The 23,071-nt window shown below is 48.0% G+C and overlaps 6 protein-coding genes across 12 annotated transcripts; 4 read left to right on the top strand and 2 right to left on the bottom strand.

Annotated features, from left to right (window-relative positions):
• The first annotated feature begins 293 nt into the window (after positions 1-293).
• LOC125957303 (uncharacterized) lies at positions 294-4,925 on the top strand. 2 transcript variants are annotated; one of them, XM_049689919.1, is made up of 6 exons: positions 294-404; positions 620-792; positions 885-1,416; positions 1,479-1,802; positions 2,016-4,676; positions 4,746-4,925. In XM_049689919.1, exons 1-6 carry the CDS (start codon positions 365-367, stop codon positions 4,814-4,816), a joined length of 3,801 nt encoding a protein of 1,266 aa, XP_049545876.1. In that variant the 5' UTR covers positions 294-364; the 3' UTR covers positions 4,817-4,925. The 2 variants fall into 2 exon arrangements, with proteins under 2 accessions (XP_049545876.1, XP_049545877.1); XM_049689920.1 differs by lacking the exon at positions 620-792 and having other exon boundaries at positions 316-404.
• LOC125957321 (esterase B1-like) lies at positions 4,689-7,197 on the bottom strand. Of its 2 annotated transcripts, XR_007469227.1 has the most exons (8): positions 6,952-7,197; positions 6,742-6,879; positions 6,429-6,579; positions 5,970-6,361; positions 5,555-5,899; positions 5,235-5,489; positions 4,917-5,173; positions 4,689-4,830 (listed from the first exon to the last, which is right to left on the bottom strand). XR_007469227.1 is itself a non-coding variant. In XM_049689953.1 (7 exons), the coding sequence occupies exons 1-7, from the start codon at positions 7,096-7,098 to the stop codon at positions 4,973-4,975; spliced, it is 1,629 nt and encodes a 542-aa protein (XP_049545910.1). In that variant the 5' UTR covers positions 7,099-7,197; the 3' UTR covers positions 4,864-4,972. The 2 variants fall into 2 exon arrangements, 1 of the variants encoding a protein (XP_049545910.1); XM_049689953.1 differs by lacking the exon at positions 4,689-4,830 and having other exon boundaries at positions 4,864-5,173.
• Positions 7,198-7,397: 200 nt separating this feature from the next.
• Positions 7,398-9,881, top strand: LOC125957320 (esterase B1-like). The gene is made up of 4 exons (XM_049689952.1): positions 7,398-7,742; positions 8,148-8,285; positions 8,356-8,904; positions 8,971-9,881. Exons 1-4 carry the CDS (start codon positions 7,587-7,589, stop codon positions 9,772-9,774), a joined length of 1,647 nt encoding a protein of 548 aa, XP_049545909.1. The 5' UTR covers positions 7,398-7,586; the 3' UTR covers positions 9,775-9,881.
• Positions 9,882-9,893: 12 nt separating this feature from the next.
• LOC125957351 (charged multivesicular body protein 6) lies at positions 9,894-11,221 on the top strand. The gene is made up of 4 exons (XM_049690002.1): positions 9,894-10,058; positions 10,127-10,236; positions 10,306-10,745; positions 10,816-11,221. The coding sequence occupies exons 1-4, from the start codon at positions 9,987-9,989 to the stop codon at positions 10,848-10,850; spliced, it is 657 nt and encodes a 218-aa protein (XP_049545959.1). The 5' UTR covers positions 9,894-9,986; the 3' UTR covers positions 10,851-11,221.
• A 383-nt stretch (positions 11,222-11,604) lies between these two features.
• On the top strand, positions 11,605-20,198 carry LOC125957346 (CTD nuclear envelope phosphatase 1 homolog). Of its 4 annotated transcripts, XR_007469228.1 has the most exons (7): positions 11,605-11,755; positions 12,760-13,274; positions 16,476-16,733; positions 16,841-17,023; positions 17,115-17,309; positions 17,384-17,536; positions 17,575-20,198. XR_007469228.1 is itself a non-coding variant. In XM_049689995.1 (6 exons), exons 2-5 carry the CDS (start codon positions 13,047-13,049, stop codon positions 17,304-17,306), a joined length of 861 nt encoding a protein of 286 aa, XP_049545952.1. In that variant the 5' UTR covers positions 11,605-11,760; positions 12,760-13,046; the 3' UTR covers positions 17,307-17,309; positions 17,384-20,198. The 4 variants fall into 4 exon arrangements, 3 of the variants coding, with proteins under 3 accessions (XP_049545952.1, XP_049545951.1, XP_049545953.1); XM_049689995.1 differs by having other exon boundaries at positions 11,605-11,760; positions 17,384-20,198; XM_049689994.1 differs by having other exon boundaries at positions 17,384-20,198.
• Positions 20,199-20,255: 57 nt separating this feature from the next.
• Positions 20,256-23,045, bottom strand: LOC125957343 (peroxisomal membrane protein PEX14). Of its 2 annotated transcripts, XM_049689989.1 has the most exons (5): positions 22,364-23,043; positions 21,925-22,254; positions 21,489-21,712; positions 21,215-21,409; positions 20,264-21,130 (listed from the first exon to the last, which is right to left on the bottom strand). In XM_049689989.1, exons 1-5 carry the CDS (start codon positions 22,511-22,513, stop codon positions 21,124-21,126), a joined length of 906 nt encoding a protein of 301 aa, XP_049545946.1. In that variant the 5' UTR covers positions 22,514-23,043; the 3' UTR covers positions 20,264-21,123. The 2 variants fall into 2 exon arrangements, with proteins under 2 accessions (XP_049545947.1, XP_049545946.1); XM_049689990.1 differs by having other exon boundaries at positions 20,256-21,409; positions 22,364-23,045.
• Between the last annotated feature and the right edge of the window lie 26 nt (positions 23,046-23,071).

Raw genomic sequence — 23,071 nt, forward strand, 5'->3', positions numbered from 1 at the left:
TTCGAAAATCGATCTTCGGAATTCATTCGAAGGAATCCACCTTACCTTCCGCCAGATCCCTACGCCCGAGCAACGGATTGTCAAGTTTCGCGCAAATATTACCGATTCGCTGATGATTCAAATTTAGTTCACGTGGAATTATTGCCGTCGGCCGTACTAACACCGGAAGCATAGACGCGGCGACGATGCTCTCGCCCGATGGCGTACGCGCGACACGAAGTTGCGCCGAGTGAGATAACGGAGACCGGTCGTAGCCGAACTCTCGAGCTATAAAGTCACTTAGCGGACGCCCGGATCACGCAGTTTTAGACGCTACTCGACTCGCTCGATAGCTCTGCGCCGTGCCAAGTGAAAAAATAATAAAATGCAAGTGGTTTTTACTATCAACGGAAAAATATACAAAGGTAAGTTATCAGTGGGCCGAACATCGCCGGTTGAGCACAATGAGCGCAGTCGACAGTTGGTGGATAGATATCGTGGTTCCCATGATAACAGCTGATAGGGCCGTCAACAATAACTCTTTTCCCTCCTCGACGACTGCTGCTCTCTCGCACTCACTCACTCACTCGCTCACTCATCACTCTATCTGGCTCTCTGTTCTTCTCGCGATGCTCCACAGCGAATAGTGGGACCGTTCCGGTTGAGACATCGCTTGGCACATTTCTTCGCTATCATGCGCAGCTCAAGGGCACCAAATTTATGTGTCGTGAGGCCGGTTGCGGGGCTTGTTTGGTCAACATAACCGGTCAACACCCTGTCACCAAGAGCACCATCTCGCGAGCAGTTAATTCGGTATGATCGATTGATCGGTTCTCCTGGTGGCGCGATTGATTGAACTCTTTTCGACCCGAAATTGATTTCTGTATGGCAATCTCTGCTTCCAGTGCCTGTTTCCGCTGTTCTCCTGCCACGGGCTGGACATCGTGACGGTAGAAGGAATCGGTAACAAGCTGAAGGGTTACCATGCGACCCAGCAGCGGTTGGCCCATTTCAACGGGACGCAATGTGGCTACTGCTCACCGGGGATGGTCATGAACATGTACAGCTTGCTCGAGGCCAAGCAGGGTAAGGTGACGATGGAGGACGTTGAGAACTCCTTTGGCGGTAACATCTGTCGCTGTACCGGCTATCGATCGATTCTGGATGCCTTTAAGTCTATGGCGATCGATGCAGATCCAAAACTACTGGCCGTCTGCCAGGACATTGAGGATGTACCGAAGATTTGCGCAAAGAGTGGTGGTAGGTGCAGCGGAACCTGCTCGATGGCTGCGTTATGCGAGGAAGCGAACGATATACAACTGAGCTTCCAAGGTGGCAAGGAGTGGTACAAGGTAGAAAATGTGCAAACAGTATTCAAGATCTTCGACAAGATTGGAACGAAACCGTATATGCTCGTTGCCGGAAACACTGCTACAGGTAAATGGGAAGCTGAAACAGTGGGGAAAATGATAACTGTGATTCTGAAACGTCTGTTACAGGAGTCTATCGGCGATCGTCTGATTTGGAGGTATTTATCGACATTACCTCCGTCGCTGATCTGCGCGTTCACTTCTTCAACGATGCACTCATAATCGGCGCTAACGTTTCACTAACTGAATTAATGACAATACTGGAAGAGGCGAGTCATAGCGAGGGCTACGAGTACTGTGGCGAACTCGTGAAACACCTGGATCTGGTGGCTAATGTGCCCGTCCGCAATGTCGGTACGATTGCCGGGAACCTAAGCATCAAACATCGCCATCCGGCCTTTCCTTCCGATTTGTATCTGCTACTCGAAGGTGTTGGTGCACGCCTTACGATCGGTAAGCAATCTAACCGTGCATCCACACGTCTAGAATCTAGGCCAAGAATCTAGTAGATGACGTATGAAATGAACACATCTTCATACATTTGTGTTCATTTTATATATTATTCACTAGATTCTAGGGCTAGTTTCTAGAAGTATAGACACACGGTAACTTGTTACGAGAAGCCAGCATCCCGTTCCTCCAGCTAACCCAGTCACACTGTTTCAGCTACATCACACGTGAGTACCAAGAGCGTCACGGTGGAAGAGTATCTAAAACTGGGCATGCACAAGAAGATCATTCTGAACGTTCTGCTATACCCGATGGATCCGTCCCGCTATACACTGCGCACATACAAAATCATGCCCAGGGCACAAAACGCACACGCGTACGTAAATGCGTCTATCCTGCTGAACATCCAGGAATCGGTGGTTCGCTATGCATCGATCTGTTACGGTGGCATCAATCCGCAGTTTACTCATGCAACCGCACTGGAGGAGTTTCTTGTCGGTAAGAACGTTTTCGAGGATAATGTACTCCAGGAGGCTCTAGCAGTGCTGGACAGCTCACTGGAACCGGACGCGGTATTGCCCGACGCATCACCTGACTATCGGAAGCAGCTCGCATTGTCGCTCTTCTACCGGGCAACTCTTAGCGTTGGCAGGGCGCATAACATCCGCCTCAATCCACTCTACGCTTCCGGTGCTGTAACACACGCTCGATTGCTATCCAGTGGTCAGCAGACTTACGACACGATACAGGATAACTGGCCGATGACGAAGCACATACCCAAGGTGGAAGGGCTTGCTCAGACGGCCGGTGAAGCGGACTACATTGACGATCTACCCAATCAACCTCACCAGCTGTTCGGTGCTTTCGTACTGGCAAGAAAACCACACTGCCGTATCCTGAGTATCGACGCAACCGAAGCTCTGAGTCAGCCCGGTGTAGAAGCTTTCTATTCCGCCAAGGACATCCCGGGAACGAACAATTTCATGCCCACCGAGCTGGGGAATAAGGAAACCGAAGAGATCTTCTGTAGCGATCGAGTATTGTATCATGGCCAACCGGTGGGTATCATTCTGGCCGAAAGCTTTGACGAGGCTTACCGGGCTGCCCAGTTGGTCGCGATTGAATATGGGCCGTCCGATGGGCACCCAATCCTGCCCACCGTTCGCGATGTCCTCAGGGCAGGAGCTACCGATCGTATTCACCCAAGCGATGAAGTGCAGATAGGCGAACAGTATCGGGAGGCCGATGAGAATGAAAACGGCATTAGAATTCAAGGTAGCTTTTATCTACCGAGTCAGTATCATTTCTCGATGGAAACTCAGCAATGTATCTGCGTACCGATTGACGACGGAATGAATGTTTTCTCATCAACGCAATGGGTTGATATATGCCAAATTGCAATCGCCAGGGCTCTGCTAATACCCGAGAACAGCCTCAACTTCCACATCCGTCGGTTGGGAGGTGCATTTGGATCGAAGATTTCGCGAGCCTCCCAGGTGGCCTGTGCCTGTGCCGTGGCAGCTCATTTCAGCCAACGACCAGTGCGGCTGATAGTCTCACTCGAAGACAACATGGCGGCTATCGGTAAACGGTCAGCCTGTGCCAGTAACTATGAGATCGAAGTGGATGAGCGGGGTAAGGTGCGACGATTGCTGAACCAGTTCTACCAGGATTCGGGCTGCAGTTTGAATGAACCAGTGGAGAAGGTGACGTTCCTGTTCTATCGCAATTGCTATGACACGAGCGCCTGGAAGGTGGTCGGAAACAGTGTGCTGACGAATTCCCCCTCTACCACCTACTGCAGAGGTCCTGGAACGAACGAGGGTATAAGTATGGCGGAAAATTTCATGGAGAACATCGCCCATCGGTTGGGGCTAGATCCGCTAGAGGTCCGAATGCAGAACTTACCCGAGGATAGCCCCATTCGTCAACTGCTACCAGAGTTCGCCCGTGATGTGGAGTACGAAAGGCGACGCAATGAGATCAAGCAGTACAATGAACAGAACCGCTGGATGAAACGTGGCATCTCTATCGTTCCGATGAGATACCCTCAGTATTTTGTGGGAACGCTCCACGCGCTGGTTTCGATTTACCACGCAGATGGTACCGTGGCCATCACTACCGGTGGCATTGATATGGGGCAAGGTGTGCATACTAAAATTTTACAGGTTGCCGCCCGCACACTTTGCATACCGATGAGCATGATTAAGGTGAAAGGAATGGCCAACCTCACTTCACCAAACGCCATCGTTTCCGGTGGCAGCATGACCAGCGATGCCGCCTGTTATGCTGTCAAGAAGGCGTGCGAGTTGCTAAACGAACGTATTGGGCCCTTGAAGGAACAGAATCCCGATGCTTCGTGGGAGACCATCACCCAGCTGTGCTACCAGCAGCATGTAGACCTGTGCGCACTCTATCAATACAATGTGAACGAGATGCAGCACTACGTCGTCTGGGGGTTAACGTGCTCGGAGATAGCGGTCGATATTCTAACCGGGAATGTGCAGATTTGCCGAGTCGACATCCTGGAGGATGTCGGTGAAAGCATCAGTCCCGGCATCGACATCGGACAGATTGAGGGCGCGTTCGTGATGGGCATTGGATTGTACTTTACTGAGCAGCTCGTCTATGACCCCGGGAACGGGGCGTTGCTAAACAACAGATCCTGGCATTACAAACCAGCAGGCGCGAAGGATATTCCCGTGGACTTTCGAGTGAAGTTCCTGCAGCGTACGCACAACGAGAACTTTGTGCTACGCTCCAAAACCACTGGTGAGCCGGCACTGAACATGACAGTTTCGCTGCTGTTCGCTCTACGGATGGCCCTAAATTCGGCTCGGCGCCAAGCTGGCCTTTCAGATGATTGGTATATGATCGGTAGGTATAAAACATCAGGCTATTGGTACCGTTTCCCTTAAAATGTTTCTTTTATTTCCCGTTTTGTAGATGTTCCTGCAACTCCTGAGCAAATCTACTTGCTGGCTGGTAATACCGCCAACCAGTTTAGGTTATCATGAAGATACGTTCGGATCTTGTGGATTATAAGAAAATGTAGTACGAGATATGGATTTTACCAATAAATAAGGGGTATGGATCAAGTAGAAAAAAATGGCCCACCTTTTTGATCTTGCAGTAACACACCAACAGTTGCGATTGCATGCATACTGCAACATCTAATAAAGCTGTTCCTTGCGGTATATGGAATCCCACAGCTCCATACGCTGTCTCTCGGGGAGCTCTACGTAGCTTAAACCATCATTGGTGATGTTGAGACACTTGTATGTACCAATCGAACTGTCCACTGGAACCCAAACGTCACCGGCAACACCTCCATTCGGATTACCGCTCGTAGCAAAGTTAGAGAACAGCTCAACCTACAAGAAATAACCTTTGGATAATCAACCATTCCAGCGCTGTTACACGGCAACTTCCTACCATTGTCATCATTGTCCTATACTCGAACGTATCATTGGCAGGAACAGGGCTGAATGCATTTTTGAAGATGTACGACAAATCGTCCGCATGAGCCGTACCGCGGACATTACGATCGCAGAAGTAAATCCGGTAATGATTATACGTGTCCGAATCCACGGCAAACCGGTACACGTACGTTTTTGCTGGCTTGCCAGAAGCAATACGACCGCAAATGGTACGATGCAGTCCATGCCAAAACAGTTTGTCCGTCATAAGCTGGAACAAATTGATGCGCATTACTTTACATATTCGTTCAGGAATTGCTGAACAAGAGCTCTTACCGTGAGATAACCGTTTCGATTTTCGAACGACGGCTCCGTATTGCCGTAGTAGAAACGTTTCAGTTTCAATCCGTACTCCTTACAGGCCTGTGAAGTACGCACCAGCTCCAGTTCCAGTGGTACCAGGAACTCGAAATCCTTCAGGTTGTCCATGATAGAAGGATTTTCCTTGATCCCGCTCAGACAGAACAGTCCCTCGTCCGAATTCCCGCCAATCAGTATGTCAAGGTCATTGCTCCATGCCTCACGGCACATTTCCAGAGGACTCTTCGGAATGAAGGTACGCTCAGTAACGTAAGGTTCAATGACTGGCCCAAAAGCAAACAAGATCCTGTTCTCCAATTCCTAGTGCAATGATTAGTGAATGAGTTAAACGCGCTACAAACGCATTTTCCATTTGACGGATCAGGCTTACATTGGCCGTCAACAGTAGATCCTGGTGCTTAATGATATCCTCAGCCGGTGCGTCCATTAGTACTTTTAGTGCGGCCGCTTCTCCACCTACTCCATCCCATCCGAGCGCTTTGGCTAAGCGTTCCGCCATGTTTCTTCTCGGTACGGTAGCCCAGTTATTTAAAGCACATCCTGACATCACTATCGCGCGGTCAAACAGCCCCCTCGATTGGTTGGACAGCATGTGATAGTGCACCGAACAGCCACCGGCACTCTCTCCGAAGAGGGTAAGCGATCTCGGATCACCTCCAAAGTTGGCCACGTTATCACGTACCCAGCGAATGGCAAGATTCTGATCCTTGAGACCAGCGTTACCAGGAATGCCCAGTTCTTTTGAATCCAGCGACAAAAATCCTGGAAGCAAAGCAAACACGAACTGGATATCGTCTACTTGAGAAGCTTCGATCTGAACAACACTTACCAAAGGCTCCGATACGATAGTTGAACGAAACAAACACAACATCCTTCTGGAGCAGATAGTCCGGTGCGTACATTTCCGTGCCGCTCGAACCTCGCATAAATGCCCCACCATGAATCCAAAGTAGCACCGGGAGCGGTTTGGTCGGATTTAGCTGACAAAGAGACAACATTAAATGCATTACTTTCGAGATCAAAATGCGAAACCATCCATCATCCCCGTCAGTAGATTTGATGCCAAAATATTAGCAGATAAGCGAAACAACCCTTATTATTTAGACAATTGGTGGCTGCCCAGAGCGATCCTGTAGAATCACCTGCTTGGTGTACACGTTAATGTACAGATGGTCCTCGCTGCCAATGATTTTGTTCAACAGTTTGCTGTACTGATATCCACTGGGGCCCTGCTGCGAACAGTCCAGCGGTTCCGTCCACGGTTCCGGTAGTTCCAAATCCTACACCATCGTAATAAGGGAAGCTTGTTAATCTCACAATCCACGAACTGTGCCTGCGACGGTGTACCTTACTTTGAATCTACGCTCTCCAATGGGCGGCTTGCAATAAGGGATACGCTGAAAGTTGTAATAATTCACGCCCGTGCTGGCCACCTTTTTCAAACCTCGAATCGGTCCGTAGCACGTCTGTACAACTGGATATTCCTGAGCGTCCGTCATGTTGGGGAGTTTGTTCTCTAAAGATCTTCTAACGACTGACTAGCTGGATGATGGGGCAGCAGCAGGGCTATACCCACATGTGCACCCGATCTTATTATCTGTTATTAACTACGCTGTAATTGAGATAGTGAGAACCGAGATAAGGTGAGATGAGTTGCCAGCTTGTTTTGTATCTTCCATCGGACGATACTCATATCTCGGCCCCATTATTAGATCTACTAAATGTTGCATGAAGGGGGGGGTCAAACGTGCGATAAGATTTTTGCAAGTTGTTCCTCTCGCTATTCGCGGCTGAGCATCAGCTAAACCACGCACACACCAGTAACGAGCCAAACCGCGACCGATTGTTGAGTGGTGCTTATCACAACCACACGACAACCGGGGAGGCCCGACATTCGGGAGGCAGACATACGTCGTCAAACGTTAAGGGTTGTTCAGTCGAAGTGCGTAAGTGGAGAAATCCGGACGATTCGTAAACGCAGGAAATCATGGCCAACAGCAGCAGCAGCAGCAGTGAGCTTATTGTGCAAACCGGTAATGGGCCAGTGCTGGGAACAAGCAAAACATCGCTGTACGGGGTGGCTTATGTTAGCTTCCAGGGTATCCCGTACGCTAAGCCGCCCGTGGGGGAGCTACGTTTTAAGGTAGGGCGAAGGTCAAGGGCAATGTTTTGTTATGCCACGACATCGGTACGATTCTCGGCCGGCATTCGACGATCGTGCAGCACTGAGTTTATCAATGGGTAGCTTGTGTTGATGATTGAATTGATTATCTTTAACTGAGAATGATTGTATGTGATGATGATGGTGATGGTTATGGCCAAATCACTTTTTCTCAAGAGTGAAGACAATTGAAAATGTTATCAATGCGCTCTGGTTTATAGAATTGTCCCCCTTTTGAAGTAGTAAGCAAACAAAAAATGGGGTTTTTGGGCCAATGAAAAATTTATAATGATCAAACAGAGCTGTAAATGAAATGTTTTGCATTTGTACATTCCCATATCGCCAATCTCTCTTTGATCGTTAACTTTCTCTCATTTTTTCCGTTAGGACCCTGTCCCTCCAACGAATTGGACCGACGTGTTGGACTGCACCAAGCAATGCGATCCTTGTTACCACTTCGATCGGCGGGTAAATCAAATCGTCGGTAGCGAGGACAGCTTGAGGCTGAATATCTTCACGAAAACGGTAAGCAAGAAAAGAACCTTCGCTATTGCATTACCTTAATACATTCTCGATCCATTCCCTACGTCTGCAGATTAAACCAACTGCTGCCGGTCTACCGGTTATGGTGTATCTGTACGGGGGAGGTTTCGTTGAGGGAACATCCGCGACAGAACTGTACGGTCCTGACTATCTGATCGAAAAGGATATCGTACTGGTTACGCTGAACTACCGTGTTGGTGCCCTCGGATTCCTGTGCTGCCAATCGCCCGATGCCGGTGTGCCAGGGAACGCCGGTCTCAAGGATCAAAGGATGGCGCTCCGCTGGGTGCGTGATAACGTGGCCAGGTTCGGAGGTGATCCGACCTCAATCACACTATTTGGCCACAGCGCAGGCGGTGCTTCCGTGCAATATCACTTGCTGTCCAACCAATCGAATGGGCTGTTTGACCGCGCGATTATAATGTCCGGGAGTACGATGTGCGATTGGGCCCTCTCACCGCAACGTAATTGGGTTGAAAGATTGGCGAAAGCCATCGGTTGGCAGGGCGAGTGTGAGGGCGAGCAGGCAGCACTCGAGTTTCTCCGTCAAGCGGCTCCGGAGGACATCGTAGCGCATCAGGAGAAACTGTTTGGACCGCAGGTAATGGTCAGCAAGGGGGAAACACTAAGTTGGACGTTATTTTCCTAAAAACTTGTCAATTTCCAGGAAATTCAAGAAGGATTGCTTACTCCATTCGGTCCTACGATTGAACCGTACCAGAGCGAGGTATGTTTCATTCCGAAAGCTCCGCGGGAAATGTTGCAAGCGGCCTGGGGCAACTCCATCAATGTAATGATCGGTGGCACCTCAGAGGAAGGACTAATACTGCTGCAGAAAGTGAAGCCCAATCTAGCCGCGGTTTTACAGGATCCCCGGTTGTTTGCTGGGAACGTGCCGATGCACCTGCCCTTGGCCATCGAACAGCGGATGGCATTCGCCGCCCAGCTAAAACAACTGTACTACCCAGATTCGGAACCGGGCGTAGACAATCTGGGTGGTTTCATCGACATGGCATCGGATCGTGTGTTTTGGCATGGTTTGCATCGTACCATTTTGGCACGTGCATCGCAGCAGACTCAGGGGATCAAAACGTTCGTTTATCGGTTTGCGGTGGATTCGCCATTCTTCAATCACTATCGGATCCACATGGTTGATCCCGACATTCGTGGCACATCACACGCTGACGAGATCTCGTATCTTTTCTCGAATATATTTGCCACCGCGCTGGATCAGAACACCATGGAATATCGGGCGATTCGGGAGATCGTCGATATATTTACCAGTTTTGCTGCTAACGGCGATCCAAATTGTTCGAGCACATCGAAAGTTACATGGAACGCCGTACCGGACACGGTTCCTCCGTACGAATGCCTGAACATTGGCAACGATGGCATCACCGTCCAGGAGTTGCCCGAAGGCAAACGAATGAAAGTTTGGGATTCGTTCTACGCGAATGATGCACTGTTCTGAAAACAATAAATCGAAACGAATATCGAACTGAATAAATTCAAAAGTCCGGCCTGAACCGGCACATCTTCTATTATTAACCTTGGTCGAGGCTCGCTGTCATAACAATGAATCATCCCGAAAAAAAAACAATCAGCGATTTGTAAAATAGTTATCTTCATTCCGGTAATTGAATTAGTTCCATCCTCTTCCGTTGTCCCTCGCAACATTAAAAAATGGGAAATATATTCGGGAAAACTAAAACCAAACCCGTCAGCAGAGTAACAGAACAGGACAAAGCGATTCTCGTAAGTAACTGCACATTCGCGAGGACTTTGCAACACGATAAACGTCTCTCCTCGTCCAATCCTTGCAGCAACTGAAACAGCAACGCGATAAGCTCAAACAGTATCAGAAACGAATCGAATTGTCGCTTGAAAAGGATCGAGAACTGGCGAAACAGTGCCTTGCGAGCGGAAGGAAAGAGTAAGTCTCGTCGATGCACCTAATGGCTCTTTGTGATTATAATCTTTTCGCTGCCTTCCGATATTCCAGTCGAGCTAAAACGCTGCTCAGAAAGAAAAAGTATCAAGAGAAGCTACTGAGCAACACAGACGCCCAACTGGAAACACTAGAGAAGCTTGCTTCGGATATCGAATTTGCGCAGGTTGAGGCACAGGTCGTTAGTGGCCTGAAGGTCGGAAACGAGGCTTTGAAAAAGGTCAACGAAGTGTTGTCCATTGACGAGGTGGAACAAATACTGGATGAAACTAGGGAAAGTATCGAGAAGCAACAGGAAATCGATGCACTTTTGAACGGAGTGCTAACGGAAGAGGATGAAGACGATGTATTGGCCGAGTTGGACGCCCTTGTTGCCGCTGATGAGCAGCAAGAAACGGAACAACCGGATAAGGACGATATCACTGACCGGCTTCCAGAAGTGCCGGATGATGAGCCAATCAAACAGAAAGAGCGGCAACGCAAAAAGGAGAAAGGTGAGCCACAGGGAAATTTGCCTGGTCATTTGCCCGGTTGTGAAGCAAGTTCTTACGTTTCCCATTCTAGATGCGCCTCAAAAAGTGGCCATGGAGGCCCAATGAGTAAGCAACGAGCTGTCGAACAGAGCGGTCTTATCAGCTGCCATCGGACCGGTAGATCGGTGGAGAGAGGTCGAAGAGAAATGTGGTGATCAATTTATGTAAATATGCATATTTACAGTTTCTATTGAAACCCTTTGGATGGGGTTGAAACCAATTGGCAATTCAGAGGTTGCCATTTAGAAATATCAATGCCGTACAATAAAAAAAACAATCGAATTCCAACGCAGGAAAGAGGTGCCTATTCCCGTCAGGCGTTACTTGACGCCTCAGGCGTCAATTTTTTTGTTCACGGGGAATTGTCCAGTTCTCGGGGCGACCGGGTTGACCGGAGGGCACTGAAGTCAGTTTTTGAAAAGTCGAGTTAGGTACCAAAAACAAGAGTTAGGAACCAAAAACAAGAGTTAGGTACCAAAAGTTTTAAAAAATCGGCGAACCACACCAGACGCACCTTGGCATCGTTTCTGCTGAGTGGGCAGTTTGATGTGCGCTGCCATCGGTGGCTGCGAGCGGCTTTTTTATCCTCCGTCCAGATGAAAATAATCCCTAGAATCTGGTAATTTCTATTTTCGGCGTACAAATTCTAAGAAGCTAGAGAAAACTGTACCGTAGTCTTTTCTAGGGAGAGAGAAAGCTGTTGCTATTTTTAACGGTTCTCCAATCGGTTTTGAACCGGTACTGTCAAACCGGCCTGCTGAAACAAACGAACTGTCAGTTCAACCTGCCATCGCCAACTTCTCGTCTGGACGCAGGGTCAGAAAGTGGCAAAAAACCGCAGCAAAAAGCGGTGCGTGCGTTCTGTTGCTAAATCGGATTCTGCATTTTTGGACGAAAATCCTGCGAACCCGCTAACCGCGATCCGGGTGGTGCACTCGGCTGTGCACGGCCAGCTCCCTAGCCACCAACGGGTAAGGTAGGCCTTCGCGGACGAAGCTGGCAAGGACCGTTCTCTCACGGAACGGGTTACAGAATCGACGACGACGACGAGAGTGACGATCGATCGAGATTTTGGCTTCACTCCACGGTCCGCGCGTGTGTACCCCGAGCATCGGAATCACCCGCCTCCGTGCCCGTCGCCGGTATCTGCTTGTCGAGTGTGTGAATGTAGCAGAAAAACGACTTCTTTGGTCAAGGGTTACTTGCGCTTATATACCCGCCGCCGTCTTCGTCATCGTCGTCCTGCACCGATATCGAAGAGACCATTTTCTGGTCGGTTGCTTCCGCTCGCCCACGAATTCGAAGGAACCTCGCAGAGGAAGTGCAAAATTCCCGAAAATGTGTGCTTTTCCTTCTACTGTCCTCTTACCCGCGACCCCATCCCCTTGGCAACGCGTTCGATGGGGTGCGTGTTCGGCGTGGCTGCTGATGGTGCGTTTTCTGCTTCGCGCGTGAGAGGAAGGAAAAGCGCCAGCCAGCCCTTCCTCCTTGGCTGCCGTGTATTGTCTCGTGTGGCGCTTGGTGTGCGCGCGCTAGCTTTGCCGAAAAAGAGCGAAGATGCTGAGGCGCCGCTGCTCCAGGAGGCGCGGAGCGTGGTTCGTCCCTTGTCGTCTTGTTTTTCCTTGATTTTGTTGTCTTTGTGCTCCCTTCTTGGGCGACTGAGACAAGAAATTGTCCTTTCAGAGAGATCACTCTCCCTGCTGAGAAAACAACCTTGCGGTGCGGTGCGGCACGTTTGGCGGCCTTCACGGAGGCACTAAACGCGCACGCACTCGGAATACATCCTGCAAGTGTATCTTGCTGTTTTGATTTTTAATGCGTATTTGCCACCGATAGAACGCTGTGTGTCGCCAAACCAGTGAGCAGTAGCAAGGGGCTGTTCAAGGACTCACGCTCGCTCCCGTCTTGGGAGGATTCCTAGGGGTTGCTTCTGCATTAATTATTTCTTTCTCTGGATCTTTTCTAATCGCGGCAGCCGCTGGTTTGAACTCTACAGTGCCACCACTCGTCGATTCAACTCGGTTGGTTACTAGGAAGCCGTTTTGTGTGTTGTGTGTGTGTGAAATAGTGTTCGTTACGTGCGTGGAAAGTGCCCTCGGGAGCAAAGAAGATTTTCGCGCCCTAGCAACGAAACAGTGGGATAGCGTTATCGCAGCCACACGCAGTCCGTAGTTCCCGCGTTGTGGTGCTCCGTAGAGTAGTGTCTCCGCTGACGAGCCGCTTTCACGCGACTGCCGACCGCACCGGCAGCACCAGTAGCACATGCTACCGGCAAGCACCACCGTGACCGCCTCCAACCGCCTGAAAGGAAAGGAAAAGCGTGCGCAACAGCCGAGCGGGTCAAAGGCGACCTCCATTCATGCACTGCCCCTGGTGGCCCTGAGGATGCCAATGTTGTCTCAATTTCAAATGCACTTACGCGCGTTTCTCGTTCTGGCGTCGAAGGTATGGACCTGCATCTGCTACATGTTCAACCGACAGGTTCGGGCGGTAAGTTTCACCAAACGGTTTTTTTGCATTTTTATTCCGCTTCCTCTTACCCTTTCCTCACTCCCTCCTTCTCTCTCTCTCGACGCTTTCCGGCGCCGTTACTATCAAAGCTATCATTGGTTACGTTCGCTGGTTTTAAGGTTGCCTTCCGCGGTTCTCTTGCGTTGGTTTTAGGCGGCTAGTTATATGCTCTGCTAAAAAAGACGCTGGTATCGCATAGTTTGGCATTTCTTATTAGCGCTTCAATAGTTTAGTACACCAATTCTCGATTTGTTCATCAACAGTGAACCTAATGTGGCATTTACAGCAACTACGAAATGCGAATCCAGCAACAACCGGTCACCGTTTGCTTTGGTTCGCCGCTCATTCACGAATCATGAAAACCAACGAGCGTGTGGCATATGTGTGTGCCGTGTTTGCGCTCATCTTTCGGCACTTGAACGGAATGATCACATCCACCTTACGACACACACGATCCAACGACAGGCCGTGTGCAGGCCGTTAGTGCCCGTTGTTTCGTTCTGTTTGTTGTGAAGATTTATTTTTTGCGACACACAAACCGTGCGGACTACGAAGACGTTGATGAGCGGTGCACAGGCACTGGGGATTTGAGAAGACGCTAGACGTTATGAATTGTGCTGTTTGGGGGTTCAAGTATCGAAAAGACATGGCAAATGGATACAGTATACAGTTGCGAGACTAAATGTGTTCAGATTAAACAATAGTGTGCTCAAACTTGCGTATTGCGCACGGAGTTGGCAAGCAGAGCTTATAGCTCATTTTGCTTATAGTATAAGAAACAGTAAGCATGATTTTCAACTTTTCCGAAAACTCTTATTGCTTTCGGAGGCATGCCATCTGATAGAAATAGGACGTTTGCGTTTAAGCTAAGATTTTTTATGTTTTGCTATTGGCCAGACAGCATTTGGTAGACAGAATTGGTCTCATGGCATGCTTTCCGTGACCCAGCTTAGTTTAAGGACTTATTTAAGCACCCCAAGAGTGCACCTCCGGCTCAGCATGCCCTCAACACACAACTTGCATGTAATCATTGTTGGATCGTGACGTACATTCAATGGAATATAATCTTATCTCACAGCACTTATCACGATATGAAAGACACTCAAGCTCGCATCGATTGTGCCAGGTGGCACAGGAGGGAGGAGGTGCCGAAATGTTGTTTCCTCTACCAAATCGTGTCCCTCTCTCTTGGTACATCGTACTTGTCCCAAATCTGCACCACAGCTCTTAATTAAAGTAGCCCAGTATGAGTACAATACTAATTTAATTTCGATAAATTGTACTACTATCCCTTCGGTTGCTCCTCCTTTCCTACTGCACTTTGGCAAACGAATCTGCCCGAGGTTCGGCTGTAGAACGATCCAGCAATCCGCCGCTCTCCTCTGTCCATAGCATGCTAGTAGCACCACTACTCGCTTGTTAGGATGCAAACGCTTAAGCGAAAATGACAGGTGACATGCAACGGAATGATCCCTTGCCGCACCTCAAATACTCCGAACGGCCGCTGGTAGCTAATGTGCGTACGCGAATCGGTTATTATTGGGAGGAGCGATGCTATCCTAGCAGGGTGTGGAGATTACGCTTTAGTGTAGATTAACAGTTTAGCGTCTACTAAATGTGATGATTCAATTGGTGGCAATTAATGTTGAGATGAATATCGGCAGCAAAATAAAAGCCAACGGGTGCGTGACGCAGACGTACGGAAACGAAATCAACTCAAAACTGCTGACGAAGAAGCTCGAATTGTTGATGGTGTCTATCAATTCATTCCACCACCCCTCACGACCAATCACTCATACTGCGATTTGCATTGCTGATGTTGATACCGCGGCCGTCCTTGCACCGATTAGCAATCTCCGTGAGAGGGGATGTGTAGGGGGAAAGCCAGCGTGGTGCATCAGGTCAGAGACCTGCATGCTAAGCAATCGCTGTCGCTGCATCGTGTGTTGCAATGGCCTTCCCTTCATCGTTCCTCCTGCCACAATCGATTCAAACAGCGACCTAGCGCCGCAACCAGGGCGCATTTCAATCCTGTTTTTAATGCCGCAACGCGTCCGGTTGTGTGACACTTGCGCGCCAAACCATGGTTCATAGACGACGGAGTGCGAAGGGAAGTGCGCGGATCAATATGCAGCAGAACTAATTGCTACGCAACTGCTGCAGCCCATTCACTCCGGCTCGCGGCTCTACACGACGCTAGACACCACTTGTCCGGTGCAGCACGTGCACCCGAGCCCAGTCGAACACACTCAGACTCTGGAAACGCATCGCGGGCGGCTTGTGAAGCGCTGAATCACGGAATGGAGGCCTCCAACGCTCTCAAGCTATCCCTTTCATCGGGGAAAGGCTCCACGTGCGTAAAACGTGCTAGCACGTGGCGTGCACTGATCCCTGCACGGTCTATCCGCCTCGCTGTGTGCTACGGCCGGAGCGCGATTTGCTGTTTTCGCTTTTGCACAGTTTTTCCTCGCAAGCAGCAGCATTCGTTTGTAGCCTCCGATGTCGCAGACGCCACCCATTCAAGTGATATCTTACGCGATTGTCAGCCAAGTTTTGACGATGACGATGCCAACCGAGATCTGCCTCTAGGACTGAATGGAACAGTGGCGGAGTGGAGACAACGTTCTAATTATAGCTGATATCTTCTTCGCGCTTCTCATCCCGTCGGTTGTCGTGTCGGAGCAATATTCAAATTGCTTCTCCTCCCCGCTGTGTGTCTTCTACCAGCGGCAATTTCGCGCGACTCTCGCAACTCGGCACTCACGCCTATTTTTTTGAAGTTTTTGGCCGAAGATGAAATGAAAATCGGTTGCCAACTTCGATGTGTAGAATAATTTCGAAGGAAAACGTTGCGCATTGCTTATACCGCCTTGATCATCATACGTTGATATATAGTTTTTGCGTTTTGTAATTTAGTCTGTAAATCTCGTAGCTTTATGCCAATTACTATGCTCCAAAAACAAAATATACTGTAATAATCACGCACATTGTACACATTGATAACGCGCCCACCATCCTCCACTATTCACACTGGCCACACCATCTCATAGTTGCCAGCCAAACAAACAAATGCCACTAAACGCTACCGTCCACCAACACCGCAGCCGCGCCGCCACCACCACCACCGCCAAATGATACGCTTTTATGATTTTCTCTTCAACGATAATTGAACTGCCTTAGTTTGTACAGCATCAACCGGTCAAATATGAACTGTTCCCGCTTACGCCGGTGTCCCGGCACCGGCTGAACATGGTCCAGCGCAAGACGCTCGTGCTGGACCTGGACGAGACGCTCATACACTCGCACCACGACGCGATGCCTCGCAACACGGTGAAACCGGGCACGCCGCACGACTTCACGGTCAAGGTGACGATCGATCGGCATCCGGTGCGCTTCTTCGTGCACAAGCGACCACACGTCGACTACTTCCTCGACATTGTAAGTACAGCCATGTGTGAGTGTGTGTGCATCCAGGATGAAGGCTTTCAACGTTTATGAACTCTATCAACTACTCTTTTTCCCTCCTCTCTCTACCTGGCTAATAGGTTTCACAGTGGTACGATCTGGTGGTGTTTACGGCCAGCATGGAAATCTATGGCGCTGCTGTCGCCGACAAGCTGGACAATGGTAGGAACATCCTGAGACGGCGCTACTATCGTCAGCATTGTACGCCAGATTTCGGCTCCTACACCAAGGATCTGTCGGCGATATGCAGCGATCTGAACAGGGTGAGGGCAGAGCACGACAAAAAAGGAATCCGGTTTCGAATGGCTAAATAGCTAAAACTTTACCTTCCTGCATCACTTTCCTGCTTTACAGATATTCATAATAGACAATTCGCCCGGTGCTTACCGCTGTTTCCCAAACAATGCAATACCGATCAAGTCCTGGTTTTCCGATCCAATGGACATCTGTCTGTTGTCACTGTTGCCGCTGCTGGATGCGCTGCGGTTTACCAACGATGTGCGGTCCGTGCTGTCTCGTAACCTACACCTACACCGTTTGTGGTAGCAGGTAAGGAAGCCCATTTGTCATAATTATGTGTTGTCATTATCTCATCCCGACCTCCCGTTCTATTCTCTTTACAGAATTTGATGAGCATACTGAGGTGCGCTGTGAGTGTACTAAAAGCGATTATTTCTTTATTTTATTCTATAGTAATGCGTAATTGTTAGTAACCGGGAGTGAACAAAAAGAAAAAAGACGTAATTCACCCATGTGGACCTCAAGGGCCATGTCAGGTGCTATGGTCTGATGGTTCGCAGTAGATTGCATGAAGGTGGATTTGCACGAAGTGGCAATATCCTTCGAAAACATCAGATATACACATACACAGAAAACAAAGAAAAAAAAACATAAAAATGACATTTTCGTATTAAACAACCAATTGAGCTAGTAGCGATTGCTCTGTGAGGTTTTGCAAGCTACTGCGGTGCTCTCAAGTATTCCAATGTAGCGCAGTCATGAATGGTAGTAACCAACAAACGACCCAATGGTAAAGTCTTCTCATTCGTCGCCAATGAAACAATCAAGTAACCGATTCGATGAGAGTGATGGCGCTGTAAGCAGAAAAACCGAAACTCTCATACAGGTACACTCATACTGCACGTCGAAAATCTAACGATCGAATCGAATCGTTTTTTATGAGTATTGGCTCAATCTAACTTGTTAACTACTCACAACAAGCAATCAGATTAGAATGCAACGGACATCGCTCCGTTTTTACAACAGGTCGGAACGCCGCCTGCTCGGAGTAATCGCAAACAAATCGGGGGAGTTCTGATAGCGAAAGTAACTCCCTCGTGACACTACCATCAACCAAGCAATTGGTTTCTAACGGTAATGTGTAAGGGCGTGATGAATGCTAATCCATTGCTCTTTCGATTCATGCAGTCGAAACGACTGTAAGGTGTAGGAGAATAGGAGAGGGAGAACAGTGTAGTGGGTAGAAAGTATTTTCATTTCGTCGGTTCATTAAGAGGCTCTCCATTTCCCAACTAATAGAATTGTTAGGATTATTTGTTTGTTTTATAATAATGAAAAATCGTGACAACTGTGAGCAACGAAGGGATCCTACAAGGTACGCAGTTGTTATCAGAGTAATATCCGTCGTCCAAACATCCACCATGTACGGTCGGAAGTAATGTTAAAATGCAGTAAGCAATGGTTCATAACGAATGGCTTAAACGTTTCTTTTTTGCTCAAACCATCTAGCTCCTATACTTTAGAACGATCTTAATGTGCGTACGAACGATTCGCTAAACGATACAGCGAAAAGGGGAAGTGACCCTTTCCAGATATGTTCTTTGCGGTGGTCCAACACTATTCACGGTAATGGAAACAGGGGTTTTGTACTCACGTTCTTCACCATTTGAGGCAATAAGACTTACCGTGATTTGCGTCTGTGTGCGGTTATAGTAAAGGATACTATTACTACCTACCTCTCCCACTTCATGGTTATTTACAATGCTTCCTACTTTAGCATTAACGTTTTTTGTTTATTTTTCTTTAAAATTATTAGTCACCACTAGGGCGTGTGTGGGTATGTGTGTGTATCGGAGGTTAATTTAAATGCACGACGCTTGTTGTTCTTTTGTACTACAGAACAATTGTGTTGGAGACGATGTACAGTCAACGTTTTATGATACTCATAGCATCATCGCTGCTCCAGATCCTTTGCGTGAATGCAGGAATCGATTTTCACCATTTCCTGTTTCAAGTGGACGTGCTATTAAGCTTTGAATTACTCCTTTCGCAGCAGTCGAGTGTTTTCAGATGAAAGACAAATTTTGAATCATATAGCACCAGCACCAGCACCAAAATTGCTTTTCAAATTGATCGAAGAACGAAACTTCCGAAGAAGCAAAACGAGAGCGCAATATAACAACAAATGGTAAAAGATAATAAGCTCATTCATTACGAGGAGCTCAACAATATTACGCATAAGTGAACACGGTACAAATGATGTAACGGCTGCGGTGGCATATAAGACGAACAGCAGACGAACGACACATAAACGGAGAAGATTATAACGCAAAAATGACGTTGCAAAAACGATGAAGAAGATGATTGACGAAACAAACTAAACAAAAAAAAATCCTCCACGGAGCAGTCCAAAGAAGACAGTCAGCAAATGGCGGAGAAGAGCGTGAGGTCAAGTATTTGTTTGCCGTCAAATGCATCCGATCTATAATGATCGTGCCCAAGATTCGGTATTCCTACTGGGTACTGTAGCTCCGACTGTAGGTCTAGGTTCGTGAAAAGATAAATGTATCAGGAGTGGTACTATGATACTTCTATGTACCACCGGCTTCCAAACTGACGACAACATCGATCAATCATTAAACCAATCCCCAATCCAATTCAACATAACACATACTTCAGTTAAAAGCGTAGAATACAATAGGATCCACAAGCAGGCATCAACTGAGCTACGAAAAGAAAATGATTGCCAACCGCAAGCACTATGTACCCCATAATTCAGCGTTAGCAACAGCAACAGCAGCATCGATCCCAAAGTAAGAGTACACGGAAGTTCAATGCGCACCTTGGCAGGATAAGCATGAAGCTGGAGCTGGAGCTGAAGAGAGAAACGTCTCTTCGAACGATACATAGTAAGTTTACATTTGTAATTATAAACCAACACACAGTAAACCGATAGGGGAAGTATGTAAATCTGAAAAGAAAAATAACAGTAACAGACCCCACACACATACAGGCGACAAACAAATGGAATGATTTTGTAAATACTATTGTTTAACTGAGGAAGAATTGATACCATAGAGCAAAACACAAACGAATGGCAGCTGCCACCCGAAATGTCGAGGGGACGAACGAGGAGAAGTGCTGAAGCGTCGTGAGTAAATAAAAGAATAAAAATCGCACAACGGTTTATTCCTTTTTTTCATGCATATTAATTAAATCCTCCTTAGTTGAATTAACTCATTATGCAGCATTCAGTCACAGTTTTTGTCGAACTCTTACTAATGAATTAAACATACAATTTTGATCCAACATAACTATACGTTGTATGGTTTTGTACAAGTACGTAGCTCAGTTACAGTGAAGTAAGATCTAGCGACTCCACTTACCATTTTCCGAATGGGTCAGCGAAACTGATAGCAATTGAATGAGAGGTAGTGTGTATCTTGAACAGGATAGGATCGAGTTTATTCATCCAATTCTGACACACGGATGGGTAGGTACCATTCACTTGCAGTCAAGTAAACTACACACTAACGTAAAACCGCTCGATCTTTTCTACCTTCCAAATGTTATGTTCCACCACCACGACCAGAAATCATCGGCATTACAGTTCAAAACCATTGCAGGAAACTAATTGATATCACTAGATAACGCACGTGTTACGCACGAGTAAAGAACTCTCCACAGTATCCCTGAAAGCAACCAAAAACACAACTATCGATAAAGGATTGGAAACGTTTCGATCCTGCTTTCTACAATACCCGCAATCGTCTGCAGGTGCTACCTTCTATGCTGTCCAGTCAACACCATCCCCACAGCAGCGCTCAAACAAGGAAGAATGGCAATGGTTTGGTTAAATGCAAAACTGTACAAAAAGGAGGAGCTTAACGTTATGTAAAACTGAACCCTAACGTTTCCCTTTCCTTTTCCCTGGAGCGATCAAAACGGTCCTGTAGAACATGATGACGTTGTACGATCCAAGGGAGCTATACCTAGCGCATCCATGGGAGCTAACTGAACGCACAAAATTATCGCGAATTTAGGCGATGGAAGCTACACAATAATGGAGGAAACGACTTTTATTTGCAGACCAATCGTTACTTGTGATGCGTATTTAGACGAATTAAGATCTGCAAAGTAGGAAAGTAGCAAATGGAGAAAAAGAAATTGTCAGGGAAGATCAGCAATAATTGTCCAGGAACAATCGCAATTACATAATCTCCAAGCTGCTGTCACTGTTCTTCAGCACCACATCGTTCTCACTGGATCCCGACCCGGAGCCAGTATCGTTATCATCGATCTTGTCGTGTTCTCCCTCGCTGCTCGGTTGCTGGTGCTGCTGTGAGCGTAGCTGCCACGCTGGAATCGACGGTGGTACTATGGGAAGGTTGGGGGAGGCAAATTGTTTCCTAAAATGGGTCCATAAGCACCGTTGAGCAACCATAAAGGAGCGCGGGGTTTGGCTACCACAAAGGCAAGGATACTCACCGGTTCAGGAGTAGACCTTTGATTGAATCGAGATCACCCTTAAAACTCGTCAACTCCTTCATCTTATCATTAAGCTGGTTGACTCGGTTCAGCTCTTCCCGGATACCCGTCAGCTCACTACTGATCGTGTCGATCTTCACCGTAACCGAAGCGTTCAATTCAGCCAACTCTTCCGTGACACTTTTCTTCTTTTTATCCCTAAACAACAACGGTTCGATGAATCTCTGCGAGAGCGAATGGATCATGGAAAGTACGGGTCAGTTGTATGTTCCGACTATTCTATTGCTGAGGAACGTCAGTAAAAATCCAAGCATGCAAAGCAATCCCAGCCACCAAATAAGCGATAACGAAGGAGTTTCGTTTGTTGTATTTAGTATGCAGAGACAATTACGGAGGGAGCTCAACGTTTAACGCGAACCCTCATGAGAGCATGTACCTTGTAGAGCCAGTATGCCCCGTACATAAGTCCACTGAGCATAGCAACGGAGCTGAGTATGTCCTTCATTCGAGTGAGAAAATTACTGGAACGCTGTTGCAGCTGGTAGCTGGCCCCGGATTTGGCGTAGCTTGCACCACCCGATTCCACGCCCATACTGATGACGGTGTGGCTGGGGAGCTTGGGATCAGCGGTAAAGACACCGGCCCGCTCGCAGGCGATCTGTATCTCATCCTCCGTTAAACCTTTGGACCGCAGAAAGGCCTGCTTCTTGTTGATGGCACTACGAACTACGTTCGGATTGTTCAGGAACTTAATGGCGGTCACGATCTACAACAGTGTTACGGTTTCCCGCATGGATTAATAAGTGAACGAACGACCTTTGTACACCGTGTGCCAGCTAGCCAGTCAGCCTGCAAAGTGCAACGGCTGCCCTTACCAAATGCTCTCGCGGTGGCAGTGGCGGTGGTGATTGGGGGGAAGTTGTACTCGCTGATTCCGTTAGATGGTCCGTCGTCGTTGTTAAGCTGGCCACCGCCGACAGGACGGCGGGCGGTGTTTCCGCTGCCTCCTTGCTGTTTTCTCCCATGTTGATTTCCACCGAGAGATTAATCTTGGCCAATGTAGACACACGCTAACGACTAATCACTGATAACAACGCCAGGGACCGCGGAAGACGCTTATCGAGGTGGTTGTTACGCACCTCGCCGTCGAGATCGAATGGGTTACGAGGGCGAGCTGGGTTCACGGGTTCGTTACGCGACACAATTGTAACCGGGGGCGCACTTCCGGAAGATTACGTACACCTCCGCGCGTGTATGACTAGAGGAACCAACGCTGCCGTCGTTGACGAGTGTTTCTCGGTGAAATCGATTAATTTTGTGGATTTTTTCTTGCACAAAATCCGCAAAAGATTCGAAAATTATTTGTTTTCATTTTTGCCCAAGATGTTTTAAATAGAGAGGTGGTGTCTTAGAACTTGACAGATCGCCGTATTGGATTTTTTTACGTGCACCAACAAAGCAGCGTGCGTTTGCCGACACGGGAAAGGTTTTATTAGGCATTTAACATTGAGAATAATTGTAAAAACTTTAACTTTCGCACCGCATTTCTCAAGAACCATGAATTCGCGAAAACGCCTAAGAAA

The sequence above is a fragment of the Anopheles darlingi genome, chromosome 3, assembly GCF_943734745.1.
Source record: "Anopheles darlingi chromosome 3, idAnoDarlMG_H_01, whole genome shotgun sequence".
NCBI classification, from domain to species: Eukaryota; Metazoa; Arthropoda; class Insecta; order Diptera; family Culicidae; genus Anopheles; species Anopheles darlingi.